The 19,799-nt window shown below is 37.0% G+C and overlaps 1 protein-coding gene across 1 annotated transcript; it reads right to left on the bottom strand.

Annotated features, from left to right (window-relative positions):
* Positions 1-14,963: 14,963 nt before the first annotated feature.
* LOC140180672 (uncharacterized) lies at positions 14,964-17,860 on the bottom strand. Its single transcript, XM_072221941.1, has 4 exons — positions 17,558-17,860; positions 15,530-15,974; positions 15,193-15,403; positions 14,964-15,078 (listed from the first exon to the last, which is right to left on the bottom strand). The coding sequence occupies exons 1-4, from the start codon at positions 17,858-17,860 to the stop codon at positions 14,964-14,966; spliced, it is 1,074 nt and encodes a 357-aa protein (XP_072078042.1).
* Positions 17,861-19,799: the final 1,939 nt, after the last annotated feature.

Below are 19,799 nucleotides of genomic sequence, written 5' to 3'. Positions count from 1 at the left end.
ACTAAACTATTAATAGAGAGTTGTCAGATAGTGAAAATCCAACGTGTTTTAAAGTAGAGAGCTTTAGAGTTGGATTAACTATAGTGTTCTCTCTGCAGAAGTTCATCTGTAGTATATCATTCCCTTATTTATTCTGTATCACTGTTCTTTCATTCTCTGAGTTATTCAAGTTTTACCCTCTTTCATTCTCTCAATTAATTTTCTTCTTCTGTACCTATTTTCTGCAGTCTCTCATTTACTTTTATTTCAGTCTTTACTTCAACATTTATTTTCTTCAACTAACAAGTATTGGAAAGGTAAAATTTAAAATTTAAAATTTGAATCACAGCAAAAAAGGTATATTTTTCTCATCTTCTTCAATTGCCCTCTCAATTTTCTAATTCTATTTTTTCTAATTTTTCAACCCTCATTTTTTTTACTTGAATGTGGAGATTGTAGAGTATTTTTTTTTTTGCACCAAGATGGTTGATGTCACTGCCTGATGGCTCTAACCTTTGTAGAAGTCATCGCGGTGGAAGGGATAACAGGGGTGGTGGATAAGGTGACAACGGCAGCAACTATGGTGGTGGAGGAGTCTAAAACAACGATGGTCCCAGTAAGCGGTAGTTATGGTCGACATGTACGTGATGAACAAAGTGGATTGGATGCGATGTTGGTCGTGCATGCTAGAACTATGGGAATTTTTGGGCATTTTGTAACCGACTGACTAACAAGTTCTGTGAGATAAGTATTACTGTTGACAGATGCGCAATTCATTTTGTTGGATTTGGTATTTGAATATTAATTGTTTAGAATCTTTTTGTTTTGCAATTTGGATGACTTATTGATTCAATATTCTTGTTTTTTTTTTCTTTTTTTTATAGATTTACAGAATTGCGGTTGAGATATTTTATTGTTTATCTGAATTCTTAATGGTTTAACAAAATTCATTCATTTGCTTCCTAACTTTTAATTTTTATCTCGTTTATGACTGTTCTACTATTTTTTCTTTGTTGCGATAATCATTTTTCTGCAGATCTTTGCTTTAGCGGTTTAGCCTTCACGATTTTCTATTTTTTGCTACCTACTTAGTTCAATTCATCGAATTTTTTTCTTTGGATTCAGTATTTTTATCCCTTTTTGCTTATTATTGTCTTTCAGTTGCTGATGTAACTCTTATTTTTCTATATTTTATATGTTATAGTGAGATTAGGTAAAGAACCTAAGCTGCCATCTCTTAATGATTTCGTCCTCTTTATTCAGTTTTATACATTGTGTATCTAGCTTTCTAGACAAATAACCATTTATGTTTCTAAAATGAAGTAGGATTAAGAAGTTCTTGAAAGTTATGTTCATGTGATTAATAAATTTGATATGATAGAGTCCTTGAGCAATTAAATGGATAAGAAAATTCTATATATCTGCCTTTTTTTTCTTATATGTTTTTTTGAAAGAGTTGTGTGCTAATTTTAATTTGCCTATACATTGTGTTTTGATTTTTTTTCATTTAAGGGATATAATTTTGGATTTAAAGCTTTTGGATTATCATATTATTTAATTGATTTCGATGCTTATTACATAAATATTTACACCGTAATTTTTCATAATTCTGGATTAAAAAAATGCATAAGCTATCTCTCCCATATCCTTTGTTTACTTTCTCACTTATTGATTTATTTTATGGTTTAAATTATAACTGTTAATTTCTCACCACTTATGATGGGATCTATGCACTCTTTTCTCATAATCATGCGAATTGTCATGGAAATATAAAATATGCAGCAGACTTTGTAATCGACACTCCTCAAATTAAAATGGAAGTTTCAAATTGTTATCCTTTATCGTAAAGAGGAACAAGCAGGGTTTGCTTCTTAGGTCCTCCAATACAGCCACTACGTATGCTCTTGGCACTCTTCTTCAGATTTTTAGAGTTCTAATTTTATTTGCCTATTTTTATTTTGTTGTCATTTATTTTATCCTGATTCGAATGATGTTTTAATTAGGGCTAGGCAAAAAAATTCAAATTTTGGATTTTAAACCAAATCCAAACCAAACCATTTAAAAAAAATCAGTTTTAAATAAAAAAATCCAAACCAAATTAGATCTCTTTTATAGTTTGGTTTTCTAATCCAAACCATTTAAACAGTTTAAATCCAAGTCCAAATCCGTATCCAAATTAAAATCCAAAATTGAAAAAAATCCTAATCTAAGACTGAATTGGTGAAAAAAATATACCAACACTACTACAACAACTATAACAACTTCTAAAATAATAAGAATAACAATCTGGGTAAAAGTGATGATGGTCATGCTGTGTTTATGTTTAAGTTCGAGGAAGACGAGGATTTTGGGGAGACTTATTGGAACAATTTTTAGATCAGCATATATAAAATGTATTTTTTTCTTTTGCGCAAATTAGTAAAATTTTATGTGAAAGGAATTGCTGATGAGGGAAATTATGCTTGTTATTATTTTTCTTAATGTTTGGCAGTGTGCGTTCTAAGTATTCAATGAAATGAGTGAATGAGAGCGTGTTAGTTAGGATCGGAGTTTAATTGTTTTCATTTGGTAGCCAACTAAGCTTGTTTGCATGAGGATAAATCGTTACTAATTACAGTAAGATTGGTTGAATAGTCCAACCAATACTCAATTGTTAAGTCCAATTCATTCAATTGTTAACATTAGTTAACATTACAAGATATTGATGCTATCATTTTCAACAAAAATAGAAAAAAAAAATAGAAAATTTATTTGCTAATTTTCAAATTGTGATTTTGATGATCAACACCCACTTGGTCAATTAGTAAGCAAGTTTGTCTTTAGAATTATAAAAAATCGAAAAAATAAAAATAAAAATTCATCTTAAAATAGACAATAAGTGAATTTATCAAATTCTTGATGAAGAAGAAAAAGTTCTAGTGACATGCGGAAGGTTGATGTTTTAGGGTTATTGTTATAGATGATTGTATTCAGAAAATTATATTTACTTTCAATCTAATTGCCAAGTGCTTTAGTTTTTTTATTATTTAACTCTCTTCTTAATCGATAACATTGAATATTTAAAAATTTTAATTTATTTTTAAAAAATTTATAGATTTAATTCATCCTCCTAATAATCTTTTTCAGTTTTTAGTAAATTTTAAAATATTTTCTAATAATTCAATCTCATGTTTAATTCTTCCTACATTGCAACAATATTGCAGTTTTTTTTACAGATTGAACTAAATCAAACAAATTGAATACATATTTTAGTATTCTAATAATTATGGTTGCAATCTTTAACAAATTGTCTACAACTTTAATAGAAACACAATATGATTTTCTATATTTTGTATTTTATCTTTTTTAGTATTTAAAAAATAATACATGTTTAACATTTAATTCTTTTAACTGTTATAAAGATAATTAATTTTATAAATCATTACGCATTATGTGTTTAATACTGCATGTTATCAATATTTCATCGAAGTAATAATTTTTTTATTGTAGCTAATTAATTTGTTTTATTATTAGAGCAATAATTTTTTCAATAACTTATTTCATGTTTCATTCCATTTTCTATCCTTCATTGCTTTATTTTTATTTGTATCTTCACAGCAAAAAAAAGTCTAATTTTTTCAAGTTACATTTACGCATGGTAACTATCATTTATGATGCACTTCATAATCATTGCCTACATACTTTACCAACCTCTGTTAATAAGCATCACATAATCATTGCCTACAAACTATATTACTATACCAGCCTTTGTTACTTGCAACTTACCTTTTTTATTCCAAACCAATCATGTACTCTGTAACATGCTTGATATCAATTAATATCCCCTTTATGCTTTATATCCATTATGCATATATTCATACTGTACACCTTTCTCCTCTTCGATAATATCAATTTTTTTATCCCCCGTGCGATATCATTTTCCAAGTATTGGGCATTGTCTCATACAAAGGCCACTACTACACTTTTTTATTAAATGCAATCAGATGTTATTAATACAACAAGTTGTTGTTATCATGGTTTCATCCTTTAAAATACCCACTATCTTCCAGAAGAGTATTACATTTTATAAGTGTTTTTCTTTATCCAAAAGTTCATTCATTCTCTCTGTCTTTCTTATGATGTATGGAAACTATTTTGAGGCTCCTTCTTTCTTTCTTGAGATCAATCCTGATACGGAAATATACCATTCCTTAATATATATGTTTAAATCTATAAATTTATCAATTATTTTTTACTATTGAATAGTGTTTAACTCTTTTTAAAAATATTTCTGTCATCATCCTGAAGTTATATATAGATATATATATATATATTAAGAAAATTGGAGAAATCCCTGCACTTTTTTGTAGGAGCTTCCAAGATGTTATCTCCAACTCTTTGATTTTTATTGATGCTAATGGTGATAGTATAGACATAACTATTTAATAGGGCAATTGTACTGCCATGATCGTTCGAGGATATAAACAACTTTTGGAGAGATATCATCTTGATCATGGTGGTTGGCTAAAAGTGAAATATGTTAGTTGTGACAAATTTCTTATTGATCAAGCATTCGACCACAACATGCATGTAGTTTGTAACACCCTAATTAGCCTATACTTTACCTCGCGTCGTAAAGTAAAGGTTAATCAGAGATTAAGACAGTTCTAAACTCATACATATATATATATATATATATATATATATATATATATATATAGAAAGATTAGTATAATCTAGAAGCCCGATGAAAGATATAGTTCAAATTTTTGGATTTGAAAAGCACAAAACGTACTAGCAAAACTACTAGCTTAAGGCACAAGAAACAGATAAGATATAACAAAAGATAAGTATATAATATCAAAGGAAACTAGCCACGGCTCGTGGAGTTTAAGCCGGCTAGCCATATACAGGTATACAGAACCATACAGTAAAATCAGCTTATACAAGTTTTGTTCTCTCAAATGTAAGCCTCTAGGCAAAACAAAAATACAAAAGGAGATATGTATAAACAAATTAAACCAAAAAGACTCCAAAAGAATCCAAGATCCTCCGCTTCTGTCACCATCCAAAGCAACTCACTGAGGTGGGTTGCGACCTGCATCTGAAAAACACAACAGAAATATGGTATGAGAACCGGAGGTTCTCAGTATAGTAACAATGCCCAGTGATGTAGAATATAAGACCCCGGGATGCCAATGGCAATCCTAAGCTCCATATCCATCACAAGAGTTCAAACTTAAAGCATACTAAAACAAATAAGTATAAAATATAAACCTTAACATAACTAAACCGGGTAGTTCTATCTTAGAAGATTTCTATTCTAACCAAACACCGCTGTCCCACAGCCTTCACCAACCTATCCTCCATGCGATCCCATCACCACTGCCTTTCGAACCTCCTCAATCCCAGTAGAAAACACAATTACTTACAATGCAAGTAAATCACAAGTAAAAACATATAAGGCAAATAATTCAAATAGCAAATAGGCATGTTATACAAATAGACAAGCCATTTCAAGTAGTCAAAGCATACAAACAGATAGAAAATGCATATGATGAATGCCTGTCCTACTGGTTGGGGATATCACATTGTTGGTTCAACTGCCATCCCGACACATCTCCATGGAGACGTCACCCTTTGGAATCCTCATATGGGAACCCCCGAGATATAGTGCTCGGATCACTGTCCAGGTACCGGCGCCTGCACGCTCTAATGATCCGAAGGAATGCGAGCAGGATACTCTTGCCACCGACCTCGCATCTAAGCGCAAGCGGGACGAACCACCGCCCTTACGCCGCTGCCGCTACCTCGACAGGCGGGATCCAACCACAGCCCCTGCCGGGCGCATAGCGTCTCATAGTCTCAATATCAAAATGATACATTAGTGGTTTTCAGAAAACATTTTCAGTATAAGATGGATCCATCACTTCATCCAGAGACCTTGACTCTTTTTACCCACTGTTCATTCACATATCAGTTTCCAAACTCAACAATTCCTTAATTCTCATCTCCTTCATCATCCATTCATCACATACGTTGAACCACCTTCAGTACGCCAGAAACATAGGCCCTCCGTTTTCTACTTTCACAATTAATATCATCTAAAGCCCTTAAATTCTTTACCATGTTTTTAAATACCCAAAACTAGGCCCAAGAGTCTCAAAATGGTGTTATAGAAGCTTACAACCTTGTTAGGAAGGTGGAATAATTGAAAACAAAGTAAATTTTGAGAAACAGGGCGTGTGCGGCCGCACAGGGGTGTGTGCGTGTGCAGGCCCAGGAGATTTTAAAAGTGTGCATGCGCACAGGGGGTGTGTGCTTACGCACAGATACTAAAATCCATAAGGTCTGTTCACTCGCACAGGGTGTGCTAGCGCCCCCAACAGACTCCCCTTCCCGACTTGTGCGTGTGCACAGAGGTGTGTGCATCCGCACAGGTCGTAATTCTCCATTGATGTGTGCGCACATCAGCTGTGTTAGCGCTGCAACCAGTAGGCACTTTCCTAGCTGTGCGTGCGCACAGGTGTGTGCGTCCGCACAGAATAAGGTTTTCGCAGGGTTGTGCGCGCGCACAAGGCTATGCGTGTGCACACATCAGAAATCATAAAATTCTGCAACTTAGCATAATTTCAGATTTTTAACACCAACTTTGAATGATCATAAATTCTTCTACAAAACTCTAAATTTTACAAATGTTATATCAATTTAAATGGTTTTCAAAGATCTTTAATTCTAACCAAATTTCATCAAATTTTGAAAACCGAGGAAAAAGTTATGATCAGACAAAGTGCACCAAAAATCCCTTTTTACCCAACTTTCACATATACCCAAATCTACCAAATCCACAAGTCACATCCAACTAGATCAATACCTAAAGTCTATTTACAGCACAATTTACCCTCTTGGGTTACTATTCACCATTTTCAATCACCAAACCCCAAGTATATAACTCTAAAATCAATCCTTCATCAACACATTCACCAATCATCACTTTATCTCTATAAATTCTCATTTTCATCCTCATTCATACATTATATTAATATCCATCAATATGCAATCATTCAAAATCATAAATCATCATATCTCAACATAGCAACATCAATCCAATATACAACATCAACCAACTATCATCAACAACCATATAAATCCAACCTATCCTATAGGTCACTAGCCTAAGTGTCCATGAATATTATATACTACATAGAAGAAACCAAAACCATATCTAGGCCGATTTCCAATATGCCTTTAAACCAAAGTTAGGCACAAGCTAGGCTTTTCTAACAAAATCCAAGCCACCAACAATCACCAATAAGCTCCAACAAGCTCCAAACTCACCATAATCAAGCTATATATACATAATTCATCATAAATCAACCTAGGGTTTATCAAACTTAAAATTTCACAAGGGTTTAATGGCTCTTACCTTTTCCAATAGATTTGATAGAAAAAATCCAAGGCTAAGTGATAAACCCATATTTTATGATGTATTTTGTACTTAATTTGAGTGATTTATTCAATCCTTCACCCACTTATTCATATTAATTGCATGGTTTTACTTTTCCTTCCTTATTATGTGATGTATGTGAAAAACATGTTTTCTATGCTTTAAAATTAATTATTTTAATTACCTTTATTTCCATTCGATGCCGTGATTAGTATGTTGAGTAGTTCAGATCTTCTAAGGCAGGAATGGCTCATAGGATGGAAAGGAAACATACAAAAAATGGAAGGAAAGCACAAAACGGAGTTTCTAAAGAAATTGGCATCCACGTGATCGCATGGGCGACGCGGACGCATGCCAAGCGCGAATCAACAGCGACGCGGCCGCATGACTGACGCGACCGCGCGCCTTAAGCAAAACACATATGACGCGGCCGCATGACTGACGCGATCATGTGACAAGAAAAGCTCCGAATGACGCGACCGTGTGACCCACGCGGACGTGTGACAGAGGCCACGCACCAGAAATTGCAGAAAACGCTCCCAGCAATTTCTGAAGCCCTTTTTGGCCCAAATCCAAGTCCAGAAGGCATAGACCAGAGGTTATAAAGTGTGGGAATGCATCCTTTCAGAGGGAGCTCGCCAATTTAGTTACTTCTCATGATTTAGATTAGTTTTGAGAGAGGTTCTCTCCTCTCTCTCTTAGGATTTAGGATTTTTCTTAGTTTTAGGAGTGACTCTCAATCCCAGGTTTAATGTTCCTTTATTTTAAGCTTCCCTTTCACTTTTATGAATTCTTCTATGTTCCAGATTATTTGAATTAATGTTATTTGAGGTATTTTAGTTTAATATTGCTTTCTTTTATTTATACTATTATTGATTTTACTCTGAAGATATCGTTATTCCAATAGATTTACTTTTCCCCTTTTGGTCTTGGTTAAGAAATCAGTAACTCAGGAGTTATCTTAGCTCAATATAATTGATAACTGTTATCTTTGCTAATTGAACTGAACTTCAATAATCCCAACCTTTTCTTAGGAAATAAATAGGATTCGAAGATCAAGCTAATTAGTCCCTTGACTTTCCTTTGCTTTAGTGAAGGTCAACTAAGTGGAATTAAGATTCAATCTTCTTTATTATTGAGAAGGGTAACTAATCTGGACTTCCAATTTCTCATCCCTTGCCAAAATTTTGCTTTACAGTATTTATTTATTTTTAATTGCCATTTAAATTATTTGTCATATTTGTCCCTCATTCTTGAAACCCCAAATTTACAATCTCCATAACCAATAATAAGAACATACTTTCCTGTAGTTCCTTGAGAAGACGACCCGAGGTTTAAATACTCGGTTATCAAATTTAAAGGGTTTGTTACTTGTGACAACCAAAACGTTTGTATGAAAGGACTTTTGAAGGTTTAGAAACTATACTTGCAACGAGGATTTATCTGCAAATTTCTAGACCACGCAAAAGTTCCTCCTCCCCCTTCTTTCTTCTTCTTTCTCCTTCTCCCCCCCTCTCCGCCACTGCCCCCTTCACAACCACCACCCACCGCCGCCGCCCGTCCTAGCCGCGCCACCCCCATCCGCCACACACACACCTACCCCCTCCATCCCTCCTTTCCCCTGCCCCAAACAGCCGTGCCCACCACCGCCAGCCGCTGCGCCAGACGGCATCGCCACCACCCCCAGCCTCCTTTCTGCCCACTCTCCTTATTCGGCCTACCAGGTTCCGACAAATGCCACCCTTCTATCCGTAGTCGTTATTTTATTTTCTGTTTATGTTCATGTTTAGGCTAGTTAGATATGCATGTTGTAGTGGATTTTAGGTTGTTAGGTAGCCTAGGATGTGGTTAGTGGATTTAGGCCTGTTTACTTACACTGTTCATGTTTCTGTTTTCTCAAATTTGCAATTCTGCTGTTGCTGTGATGTTTGTTCATATGCTGTGATTTCTTATTTCATGCTGCTCTTTACACTGCATTTTCCTGTTTATATTCCTTATATGTAACTGCAAGCTTTAATTTTAATTAATATGAACTATTTGACTGCTGTTTATTTTCTGGGACAATCCAATTTTAGCCGGAATGCTGCCCAAATTTCTATAAAATGTTTTCATTCAAGTTTTGGTTTTGGCATTTTGAAATCTGCTTTCCTCTACTTTACCTAAACCCATTCATGAATGCCAGGCACGCATTCTTATTCTCTTTGATTTCCTGGTTCATATATTGCATTTTTGATGTTTGATTCCAATTTTTGCTATTTCTATATCTATTTGAATCATCATCAACCTGTTTTTCCTTGTTTGGTTATGAGTTACCTATCGCTTCTAATTATGAATGCTTGTTACTTAGAAACTTATCCTTATGCCACTTACCGTAACCCATTTTTTATTAACTCACTAATTCTAATTTCCTGAACTCTTTTTTTTTTAATTCTAACCAAACTAACCTTTTAAATTCTTTTTTCTGGTTTTTCACTTTCTTTTAACCCTCTAACCATGGCATACTGATAATTTTTCCTACTTAACATGCCTTCTATTACATTTTGGATTGTAAATTTTTCCTTTCGAATTTTTAACTCCTATACAATCCTTAATGCACTTCTCCTTAACTCATTTACCTCATTTTAATTCTCCTTTGCCACTGTGTGTTTCTTTTGCCTATTTGCCTATTTGTTTTCCTATTTTTTTATATATATCCTGGTTTTATATTTTTCAGGATGTCAGATACCCATAGAAAGGGAAAAGGAAAGGCTGCCACTGGCAAACGTAAAAGAGGAGCATCATCTATGTCTATCATAGATCTCATGCATGATGCCTCCTGGCGGGAGAAAAACTTCACCCCGTAGGAGAAGGCCGACCAGCTGCTCCCTGCTAATGACCCAGTAAAGTTTACAAATCGATACTGTGAGTTGAAGTATCCGGTATTCGCAAACTCCAGGAACCTATACCTAGAAAGGACCTTGAAGATCCCAGGAGAACTCCAGCAATACACCTTTGATCATATCAAACAAAGAGGCTGGTTCTTCCTGGAGAGACCCCTGACTGAGGTCAATGCATCTTGGGTTAGAGAATTCTACTGCAATTACTTCAAGACCTCCCTAGATGCCGTGAACCTTAGAGGAAAGCAGATTCTGGTTACTGAAGAGACAATAGAAGAGGTTTTGAAGCTTCTGCCTAAATCTGATTAGCCAGATGGTTATTAGAAAGCTGAGGAAGACATGTGCTTTCTAAAGTTTGATTGGGATGCAGTCAAGGCCCGGATAGCCCTTGACCCAACCGTTCTTTGGATTATGGGTCAGAACACCACCATGCCCAAGGAAATCAAGCGGGCATACTTGAATGATGAGGCTCGGCTGTGGCATCAGATACTTAGCAACTTCATTATGCCGAGTACTCACGAGACCGATATACCTGCCGCTATGATCACCCTCCTATGGTGTGTGATGGAGGGTAAGGACCTGTACCTGCCACGCTTTATCCGGTTCTACATGGCCAGGATCCACGTCCGAGGCACTCTTCCCTTTCCATACTTGATCACACAGCTAGGCCGTCGAGCTGATGTGCCTTGGGAGGATGCTGATGAGAGGCCACCTGCTGCAGAATGCAAGAAGATCATCCCGTACAGCAGGAACTTTCTGACCTTGGGCTACAGACCTATCGTCCTCACTGCTCCTGGTGACACTGCCACACCATCTGCCGGCCCCTCTTCCTCTACAGCTACACCTTCCACCACCACTGTGTCTCCACCTGCCCCAGAGCCCATTTATCATCTAGTGCACCGCCTGTTTCGACAGCTTGACCAGATGGAGCGTCGCAACAAGCGACGCTATGAGCACCTGAAGCTAATGATACGATCTGGCGACATCTCCTCCGAGCCCGACACACCATCCGAGGCATCTGAGGAGGAGGCGAATGCGCCCGAGGCAGAGACCCACCCACAGCAGGAGGCAGAGCAGGCAGGCACCCAGCAGGCAGCACACCATCAGGAGGCTCCGCCTCATATTCAGGCTATAGACCCTGAGATCCCTCTTCAGTCAGCACCCCCTCCACAACAGTCAGACCCTCAGATCACCACCTCAGAGACCCCAGCTACCCATCCTTCCAGTGATGACACCCCTTCACACCCTGCTTGACTGAGCATCAGGGACGATGCTACATTTTAAGTGTGGGGAGGTCGCCATCTCTGTCATATTATTTTGGTGAACCACTACAGACTCTTTTTCTTTTATTTTGGATATTTTTCTGTATTTTTCTCTTTATTTTTATTTTTATTTTTATTTTCTGAGTACTTATACATTGTTGTTTATGTATTTTTACTCCATTTCTGCATTTTGCATTTTTAGTTCATATTTTAGCCACTTAGTTTAGTTGCAATTCTAACTTATTAGTTATAGAAATTGTGGATTGATTAGTATAGTTTACCCTTTTTAGCATAAGATAACTCAGAATAGATTGAAAAGAAAAAGGAAGTAAACTAGAGACTTTAACAGAATCAAAACAACCCACACCTTGTATATATAGCATTACATGTTAGTTAACAACACTTCATCAAGGAGAAACACTAGAACTTTAAAGCCATTCAATATAAGTTTTACATTGAGAATAATGGGAATTTTTAACTAAACCTACATGACATACATAAGTGATAAATGATTTTTGAGCTAGAGAACACATACAGCACAATTTACCCTCTTGGGTTACCATTCACCATTTTCAATCACCAAACCCCAAGTATATAACTCTAAAATCAATCCTTCATCAACACATTCCCCAATCATCACTTTATCTCTATAAATTCTCATTTTCATCCTCATTCATACATTATATTAATATCCATCAATATGCAATCATTCAAAATCATAAATCATCATATCTCAACATAGCAACATCAATCCAATATACAACATCAACCAACTATCATCAACAACCATATAAATGCAACCTATCCTATAGGTCACTAGCCTAAGTGTCCATGAATATTATATACTACATAGAAGAAACCAAAACCATATCTAGGCCGATTCCCAATATGCCTTTAAACCAAAGTTGGGCACAAGCTAGGCTTTTCCAACAAAATCCAAGCCACCAACAATCACCAATAAGCTCCAACAAGCTCCAAACTCACCATAATCAAGCTAGATATACATAATTCATCATAAATCAACCTAGGGTTTATCAAACTTGAAATTTCACAAGGGTTTAATGGCTCTTACCTTTTCCAACAGATTTGATAGAAAAAATCCAAGGCTAAGTGATAAACCCATATTTTATGATGTATTTTGTGCTTAATTTGAGTGATTTATTCAATCCTTCACCCACTTATTCATATTAATTGCATGGTTTTACTTTCCCTTCCTTATTATGTGATGTATGTGAAAAACATGTTTTCTATGCTTTAAAATTAATTATTTTAATTACCTTTATTTCCATTCGATGCCGTGATTAGTGTGTTGAGTAGTTCAGATCTTCTAAGGCAGGAATGACTCATAGGATGGAAAGGAAACATACAAAAAATGGAAGAAAAGCACAAAACGGAGTTTCTAAAGAAACTGGCATCCACGCGATCGCATGGGCGACGCGGACGCATGCCAAGCGCGAATCAACAGCGACGCGGCCGCATGACTGACGCGGCCGCGCGCCTTAAGCAAAACACATATGATGCGGCCGCATGACTGACGCGATCGCGTGATAAGAAAAGCTCCGAATGACGCGACCACGTGACCCACGCGGACGCGTGACAGAGGCCACGCACCAGAAATTGCAGAAAACACTCCCAGCAATTTCTGAAGCCCTTTTTGGCCCAAATCCAAGTCCAGAAGGCATAGACCAGAGGTTATAAAGTGTGGGAATGCATCCATTCAGAGGGAGCTCCCCAATTTAGTTACTTCTCATGATTTAGATTAGTTTTGAGAGAGGTTCTCTCCTCTCTCTCTTAGGATTTAGGATTTCTCTTAGTTTTAGGAGTGACTCTCAATCCCAGGTTTAATGTTCCTTTATTTTAAGCTTCCCTTTCACTTTTATGAATTCTTCTATGTTCCAGATTATTTGAATTAATGTTATTTGAGGTATTTCAGTTTAATATTGCTTTCTTTTATTTATGCTATTATTGCTTTTACTCTGAAGACATCTTTATTCCAATAGATTTACTTTTCCCCTTTTGGTCTTGGTTAAGAAATCAGTAACTCAAGAGTTATCTTAGCTCAATATAATTGATAACTGTTATCTTTGCTAATTGAACTGAACTTCAATAATCCCAACCTTTTCTTAGGAAATAAATAGGATTCGAAGATCAAGCTAATTAGTCCCTTGACTTTCTTTTGCTTTAGTGAAGGTCAACTAAGTGGAATTAAGATTCAATCTTCTTTATTATTGAGAAGGGTAACTAATCTGGACTTCCTATTTCTCATCCCTTGCCAAAAGTTCGCTTTACAGTATTTATTTATTTTTAATTGCCATTTAAATTATTTGTCATATTTGTCCCTCATTCTTGAAATCCCAAATTTACAATCTCCATAACCAATAATAAGAACATACTTCCCTGCAGTTCCTTGAGAAGATGACCCGAGGTTTAAATACTCAGTTATCAAATTTAAAGGGGTTTGTTACTTGTGACAACCAAAACGTTTGTATGAAAAGACTTTTGAAGGTTTAGAAACTATACTTGTAACGAGAATTTATCTGCAAATTTCTAGGCCACGCAAAAGTTCTCTCATCACTAAGCAAGGATTAGAGCAAACCTAAACATCCAAAATCATAAAAACTCACTTAATCACAAACCCTAAGAACCGAAATTTTGGAGAGAAGAATAAAAAGGATTTCGTGGTTACCTCTCTATTTTCTTGTATGAGTTTTGTAGAGCTCTTCACATGGAACACGTAGCCACAAACGGTGCGGTGATTGGAGTTCTATAGTTCAAGATATGAGCTTTGGAAGATGATGATGAATAGTGTTAATGGAGTCTCTCTTCTCCCTCTCTTCTCAGCTGGTGGTGTGTGTTAGTGAGTGTGTTGTGGCTGATGGATTCACTTAATGAACCCTTTTATATGTTGGGCTTGGGGCCAACTTGGGCCCGGTCCAATCCGTTAGCGTTTTTGCCCGTTTGGCCTAACTTTGGGCCAAACCTTTAAAATTAACGTCCGGTTTTCCATTTCTAATATTTTTCTAAGGTTTTTGACGGTTTTCACTTTTTCTCGTGCGGTACCGGGCAGACTTGAATCAGTTCAACCGGTTCAACTGCCGGTTTGCGGTTTTTTACAGTTTTTCGTAGAAAGCACATTTTCTGACTCAGAAAAACCCATTGAGTCCAAAAATCACCTTTAAATCCTCAAATTCTCACTCTAACTTTTCGGAACATAATTTAGGCAATTAATTACTTAATTAACCGGTTGATTTATTGCGGTTCTTACATTCTCCCCACCAAATAAGAAATTTTGCCCTCAAAATTTGAATTACCTGAGAAAAGCTCGGGATAATCCTTTTGCATCTCAGACTCCAATTCCCACGTTTGCTCCTCAACTCCTGCTCGCTTCCAAGCAACTTTGACCAACGAGACTTCTTTTCCTCACAGCCTTTTTATGCTAGTGTCATCGATCCTCACTGGGGTTACTTGAAAGGTTAAGTTCTCCCTCAACTCAACCGACTCAGGCTCCAACACATAAGCCACATCCGACGTGTACCTGTGGAGTTATGACACGTGGAATACGTCATGCAGGTTAGACAGATGAGGTGGCAAAGCAACTTGATACGCCATCGGCCCGAATCGCCTTAAAACCTCAAATGGTCCTATATACCTCGGATTCAACTTCTTGGTCTTGATTGCTCTTCCAATCCCAGTTGTTGGTGTAACCCTCAGGAGCACATGTTCTCCCACTTCAAATTCCAACAACTTCCTTCTCTGGTCCGCATAACTCTTCTGTCGACTCTGAGCAGTTAGAATCCTTGCAAGAATCTTCTTAATGTTTTCAGTAGTCTCCGCTATCAAATCAGGACCCAAAACGCTTGCTTCACCGGATTCATACCAACAAAGTGGAAATTGGCACTTCCGTCCATACAAGGCCTCATACGGAGCCATCCCAATGCTCGCATGAAAGCTATTGTTGTACGCAAACTCCACCAATGGCATGTAACGGTCCCAACTTCCGGGTTGATCCAGAACACATGCTCTCAGCATATCTTCTAACGTCTGATTATTCCTTTCCGACTGTCCATCCGTTTGCGGATGATATGCGGTACTGAGACATAGTTTCGTACCGAAAACTCTTTGGAAAGCTCCCCAAAACCTTGATGTGAATTGGGGATCGCGGTCCGATACTATGCTCGACGGCACACCATGCAACATTACTATCTCCTTTATGTACAACCTTGCTAACTCTTCCATGGAATAGTTTACTCGAATAGGAAGAAAATGAGCAGATTTGGTTAAGCGATCCATGATCAGCCAAACCGCATCAAATCCTGACCTAGTCCTCGGTAAACCGGTCACAAAATCCATTGCGATTCCTCCCCACTTCCACTGAGGAATTCCAAGAAACTGTAGCATCCCTGACGGTTTCTGATGCTCTACCTTCATCTTCTAACAGGTCAAACACTTGGACACCGTTGAAGCTACATTACCTTTCATCCCAGGCCACCAGAACATCTTCTTTAAGTCTTAAAAAACATCTTCGTGCTTCCTAGATGAAAAGAAAACCCACTGATGTGAGCCTCTGACAAAAGTCTTGCCCCAAATTCCAAACATCCGGTATGCAAAATCTCCCCTTGTATTTCCACAACCCTTCATCATTCTTGGTGTAATCTCCAAGCCTCTTTTCAGTAACTAGTTGGAATAATTGCTAAAACTTCTGCTCATCTTAATGAGCCCTTTGTATCTCTGATTTAAACGTGCTTGAGATTTGTAACTGGTTCAAACAAGCTCTTCCGGCAACTTCACCAATATCCAGCTTAAGATCCACAAACTTATCCACTAGCTCTTCTTCCTTGATTCTCATCCAAGCTATTGTCAAGAACTTCCGACTCAAAGCATCTGCTACCACATTCGTCTTTCCAGGATGATAGCTCAACTCGAAATCATAATCTTTAAGCAACTCCATCCACCTTCTCTGGCGCATATTAAGCTCTTTCTGATCAAAGATGTACTTGAGACTCTTATGATCAGAAAAGACGCTAAACTTTACTCCGTACAAGTGGTGCCTCCAAATCTTCAATGCAAATACAATCGCTGCTAATTCCATGTCATGAGTTGGGTAATTCACCTCATGCGGTCTCAGCTGACGCAATGCGTAAGCCACCACATTCCGGTGTTGCATCAACACGCAACCCAGACCCTTCAAAGAAGCATCACAGTATACTTCAAAGGGTTCATGCGGTTCCGGAAAGATTAAAATAGGTGCTGCACGTTAAATTCTGCTTCAAAGTCTGAAAACTCTCTCGCCTTCCACTGTGTCACTCTGATTATCGTCGTTAAGAATCCAAAGATTTTTCCTTAAACCAAATACCGATTTGTAATATTTTTCAAAACCTTCAAAACAAGTTCAATCTAAATGAGTCCATTGTTAAAACCTTATTAAAAGAGTCAAAAATATTTTATTTGTAAATCAATAATCTTAAAGCATGATTTTCCTAAATTCATTGAAACCCTTAAATCAAAACCTTTCCATTTGAATCCCTTTTGGATAAATTAAATTTTGCAAACCAAAATCACAAGTTAACAAAATCTTAGGACTCACCTTCCCTTTTAAATTGTATCATTTGATCGAAAGTTCCAATCCTAGTTTCAAAACCAAATTATTTAAAACAAAGCTCCAAACCAAATTTGAAAATCATTTTAAACCTTAAAACTGCAAAAATTATAGTTTAAAAACCACAAAGGCGTCAGTCGGTATTTCTGTTACCATTAGTGCTGAACCGCACCCATCACCCATACAGGGTACCGACAAGACTTCTAGTCATGCCTGGTAACCATTCTGGCATGTCCACTCTGATCGTTCGTCATCACAAGTCCGAAATCCTCGGCTACTGCCACTAGGATCCTTTTTTTTTCCCATGGTTTACTCTCAACACAACTCTAAGCCCTTGTAATCCTAACAGTGACTTTACAGAGATAGAACTAGGTTATCCTCAAATCCAAGCAATATAATACTCAAGGCATACTCTTACCTTTCGTCGGAAGGTTCGACCTCGGCGTATCACATGCATCCACGGTACACACACAGCCTGACTGTTGATTCTGACCTTCATCTCGGTTCCTCCTGCGGTGACAATACTTAGATATATATTCAGGTTTCCCACATGCATAGCATCAACCATTTCCTTTCGCCTGACGAAACTGGGCTTTGTTGTCCCCTCTGCAGTTTCCTTGACCTTGCAGATACTGAGGAGTATGTCCATCTTTCTTGAAGTTCTGTCCCCTTGGTCCGAGGTAATCATCGTATTTTCTACTAGTGTTTCTGATGGATCCATATTTGATGATGATTTTTGGTTAGAATTGGATGGATTTTCATCATATAAACTTGCACTTATTCCCTTGAATAGCATGCTTTTGAACTTTCCTCCCAAATTGCGCTTGATTATGAAAATGTGCTCTTTTGTGCCTAATTTAATCTATTTTATTCCAACTGCCTTCCATTTGATGCCTTGATATTGTTTGTGAATGATTCCAGGTGTATAAGGTAGGAATGGGTTGGAGAAAATGGAAAAAGAGCATGCAAAGTGGAGGAAACATGAAGAATCAAAGGAGATGAGTTCGGAGACCTGTGCATGCGCACGGCTGCTTGTGCGTACGCACAGCCGTCCAATCAGAGCACGTGGATTGTGTCGAGCGCGTCGCGTGTCCATTCAAGCATTGCCTAGTGTGTGTGCGCACGGCTGCTTGTGCGTACGCACAGGACTAGATTTTTCGCACAGGTGTCTGCACATGACTTCGTTAAAATGACACGTGACTCGCGATTTGGGGGCTTTGGAGGCCCATTTCTGAAGTCTTCTAGCTCATATTGGAGGGAAAATGAGTGACATAACATAGCATATCATTAGTATAGTTTTAGGAGTAGTAGTAGGAAGCTTTAGTTAGTTTTTCTCTAAGTTTTTCATCATCTCTATTAGGGTTTATATTAGGGTTTTACATTCAAGTGCCATTTCCATTTTTTATCTTGGATTTTGCTAGTTTTCATTGTAAGTATTCTCTTGTTATTACTCTTTATAGTTACATTGTCATTACTCTTTCTTCTAATTCAAGTTATAGTTCAATTTTGCTTCTCTCTTACAATTTTAACTTCTTATTGATGAATTTGATGTTTGATATTTGTTTCATGCTTTCTTGTGTTATTCTTGTTGATTGAGATTAATTTTTGCTTTTAGTTTCAAGCCTTTTCTCATTTTCTCCATGTTTAAGGTTTTTGCCCACCCAGTGTTTGACAAAATGTCAAACATGGTTTTAGGCTAAATTTTTTGTTCTTGGCTTGGGTAAAGTGGGCAATTGGGTTTCTAGAGTCGGAATGTCCAATATTTAGTTTTAATTCTTAGATTGTTAATTGTTCTTGTTCCCACTAACGCTAAGTTGTTGCTAAGCCAATTAGCAAGCAATTTAGGATTTGTAGGTTGGGAACACTTATGCTTATTTAACTTACCTTCCGATGTGAGGGTTGATCAAGTGAGATTAATCCATCATAATTGTCATAGTTGTGGTTCCAACAAGGAAAGGACCCTTAGCTCACTCCAAGCCAAGACTCTTTTTGATGCTTTCAATCTTTCATACATTTCCATGTTAATCTCTTTTATACTTTACTTGTTTATATTACATAGTCGGTTCTTTAATTTATTCATTAGTTCAATCATTACAATTTTGCATGTTCTTTTATTGCTTTATATGTTCATTTCTTCATTGACAACCACTTGATCACTACAACCGGATTTGCACACTCATTGTTCTAAAGTACTCCTTGGGAGACGACTCGGGAGTCAAATACTCTCGGTTTTGAATTAGTTTTGAATTGTGACACATCTTGTGAATTTCCAACTTGATCGGTGGCAAACTTGTTGGGTTAAGACTATACTTACAATGCTAACTCCAATTTTTGGATAATCGAGTTCCTAACCTATATGCATATTGGCCGCTCGCATATCAAATTATAGCGCCGTTGCCGGGGAGTTCAATTTAAGTGCAATGAGTGCTACAATTTTAGTTGTTGTAAATATGTGAATAGTATAAATATTTGATTTTTGATTTGCTACTTAGCACTAATTGGTAGGAGGCGCCTCCATCTTAGTATTGATAGCAACTAACACTTTTTGTTTGTTTAGCCCTAGACGAGTGGATATAATTAGAACATATATGCCCATTTGTTCATTGCTTTTGTTGATATTATTGCCTTCTATTTTTCCTATTCATCATGAACTATCACCC

Source organism: Arachis hypogaea, chromosome 17 (assembly GCF_003086295.3).
Source record: "Arachis hypogaea cultivar Tifrunner chromosome 17, arahy.Tifrunner.gnm2.J5K5, whole genome shotgun sequence".
Classification (NCBI taxonomy): domain Eukaryota; kingdom Viridiplantae; phylum Streptophyta; class Magnoliopsida; order Fabales; family Fabaceae; genus Arachis; species Arachis hypogaea.
Note: the sequence above shows the minus strand (reverse complement) of the source record. Positions and strands in the feature narration are given on the sequence as shown.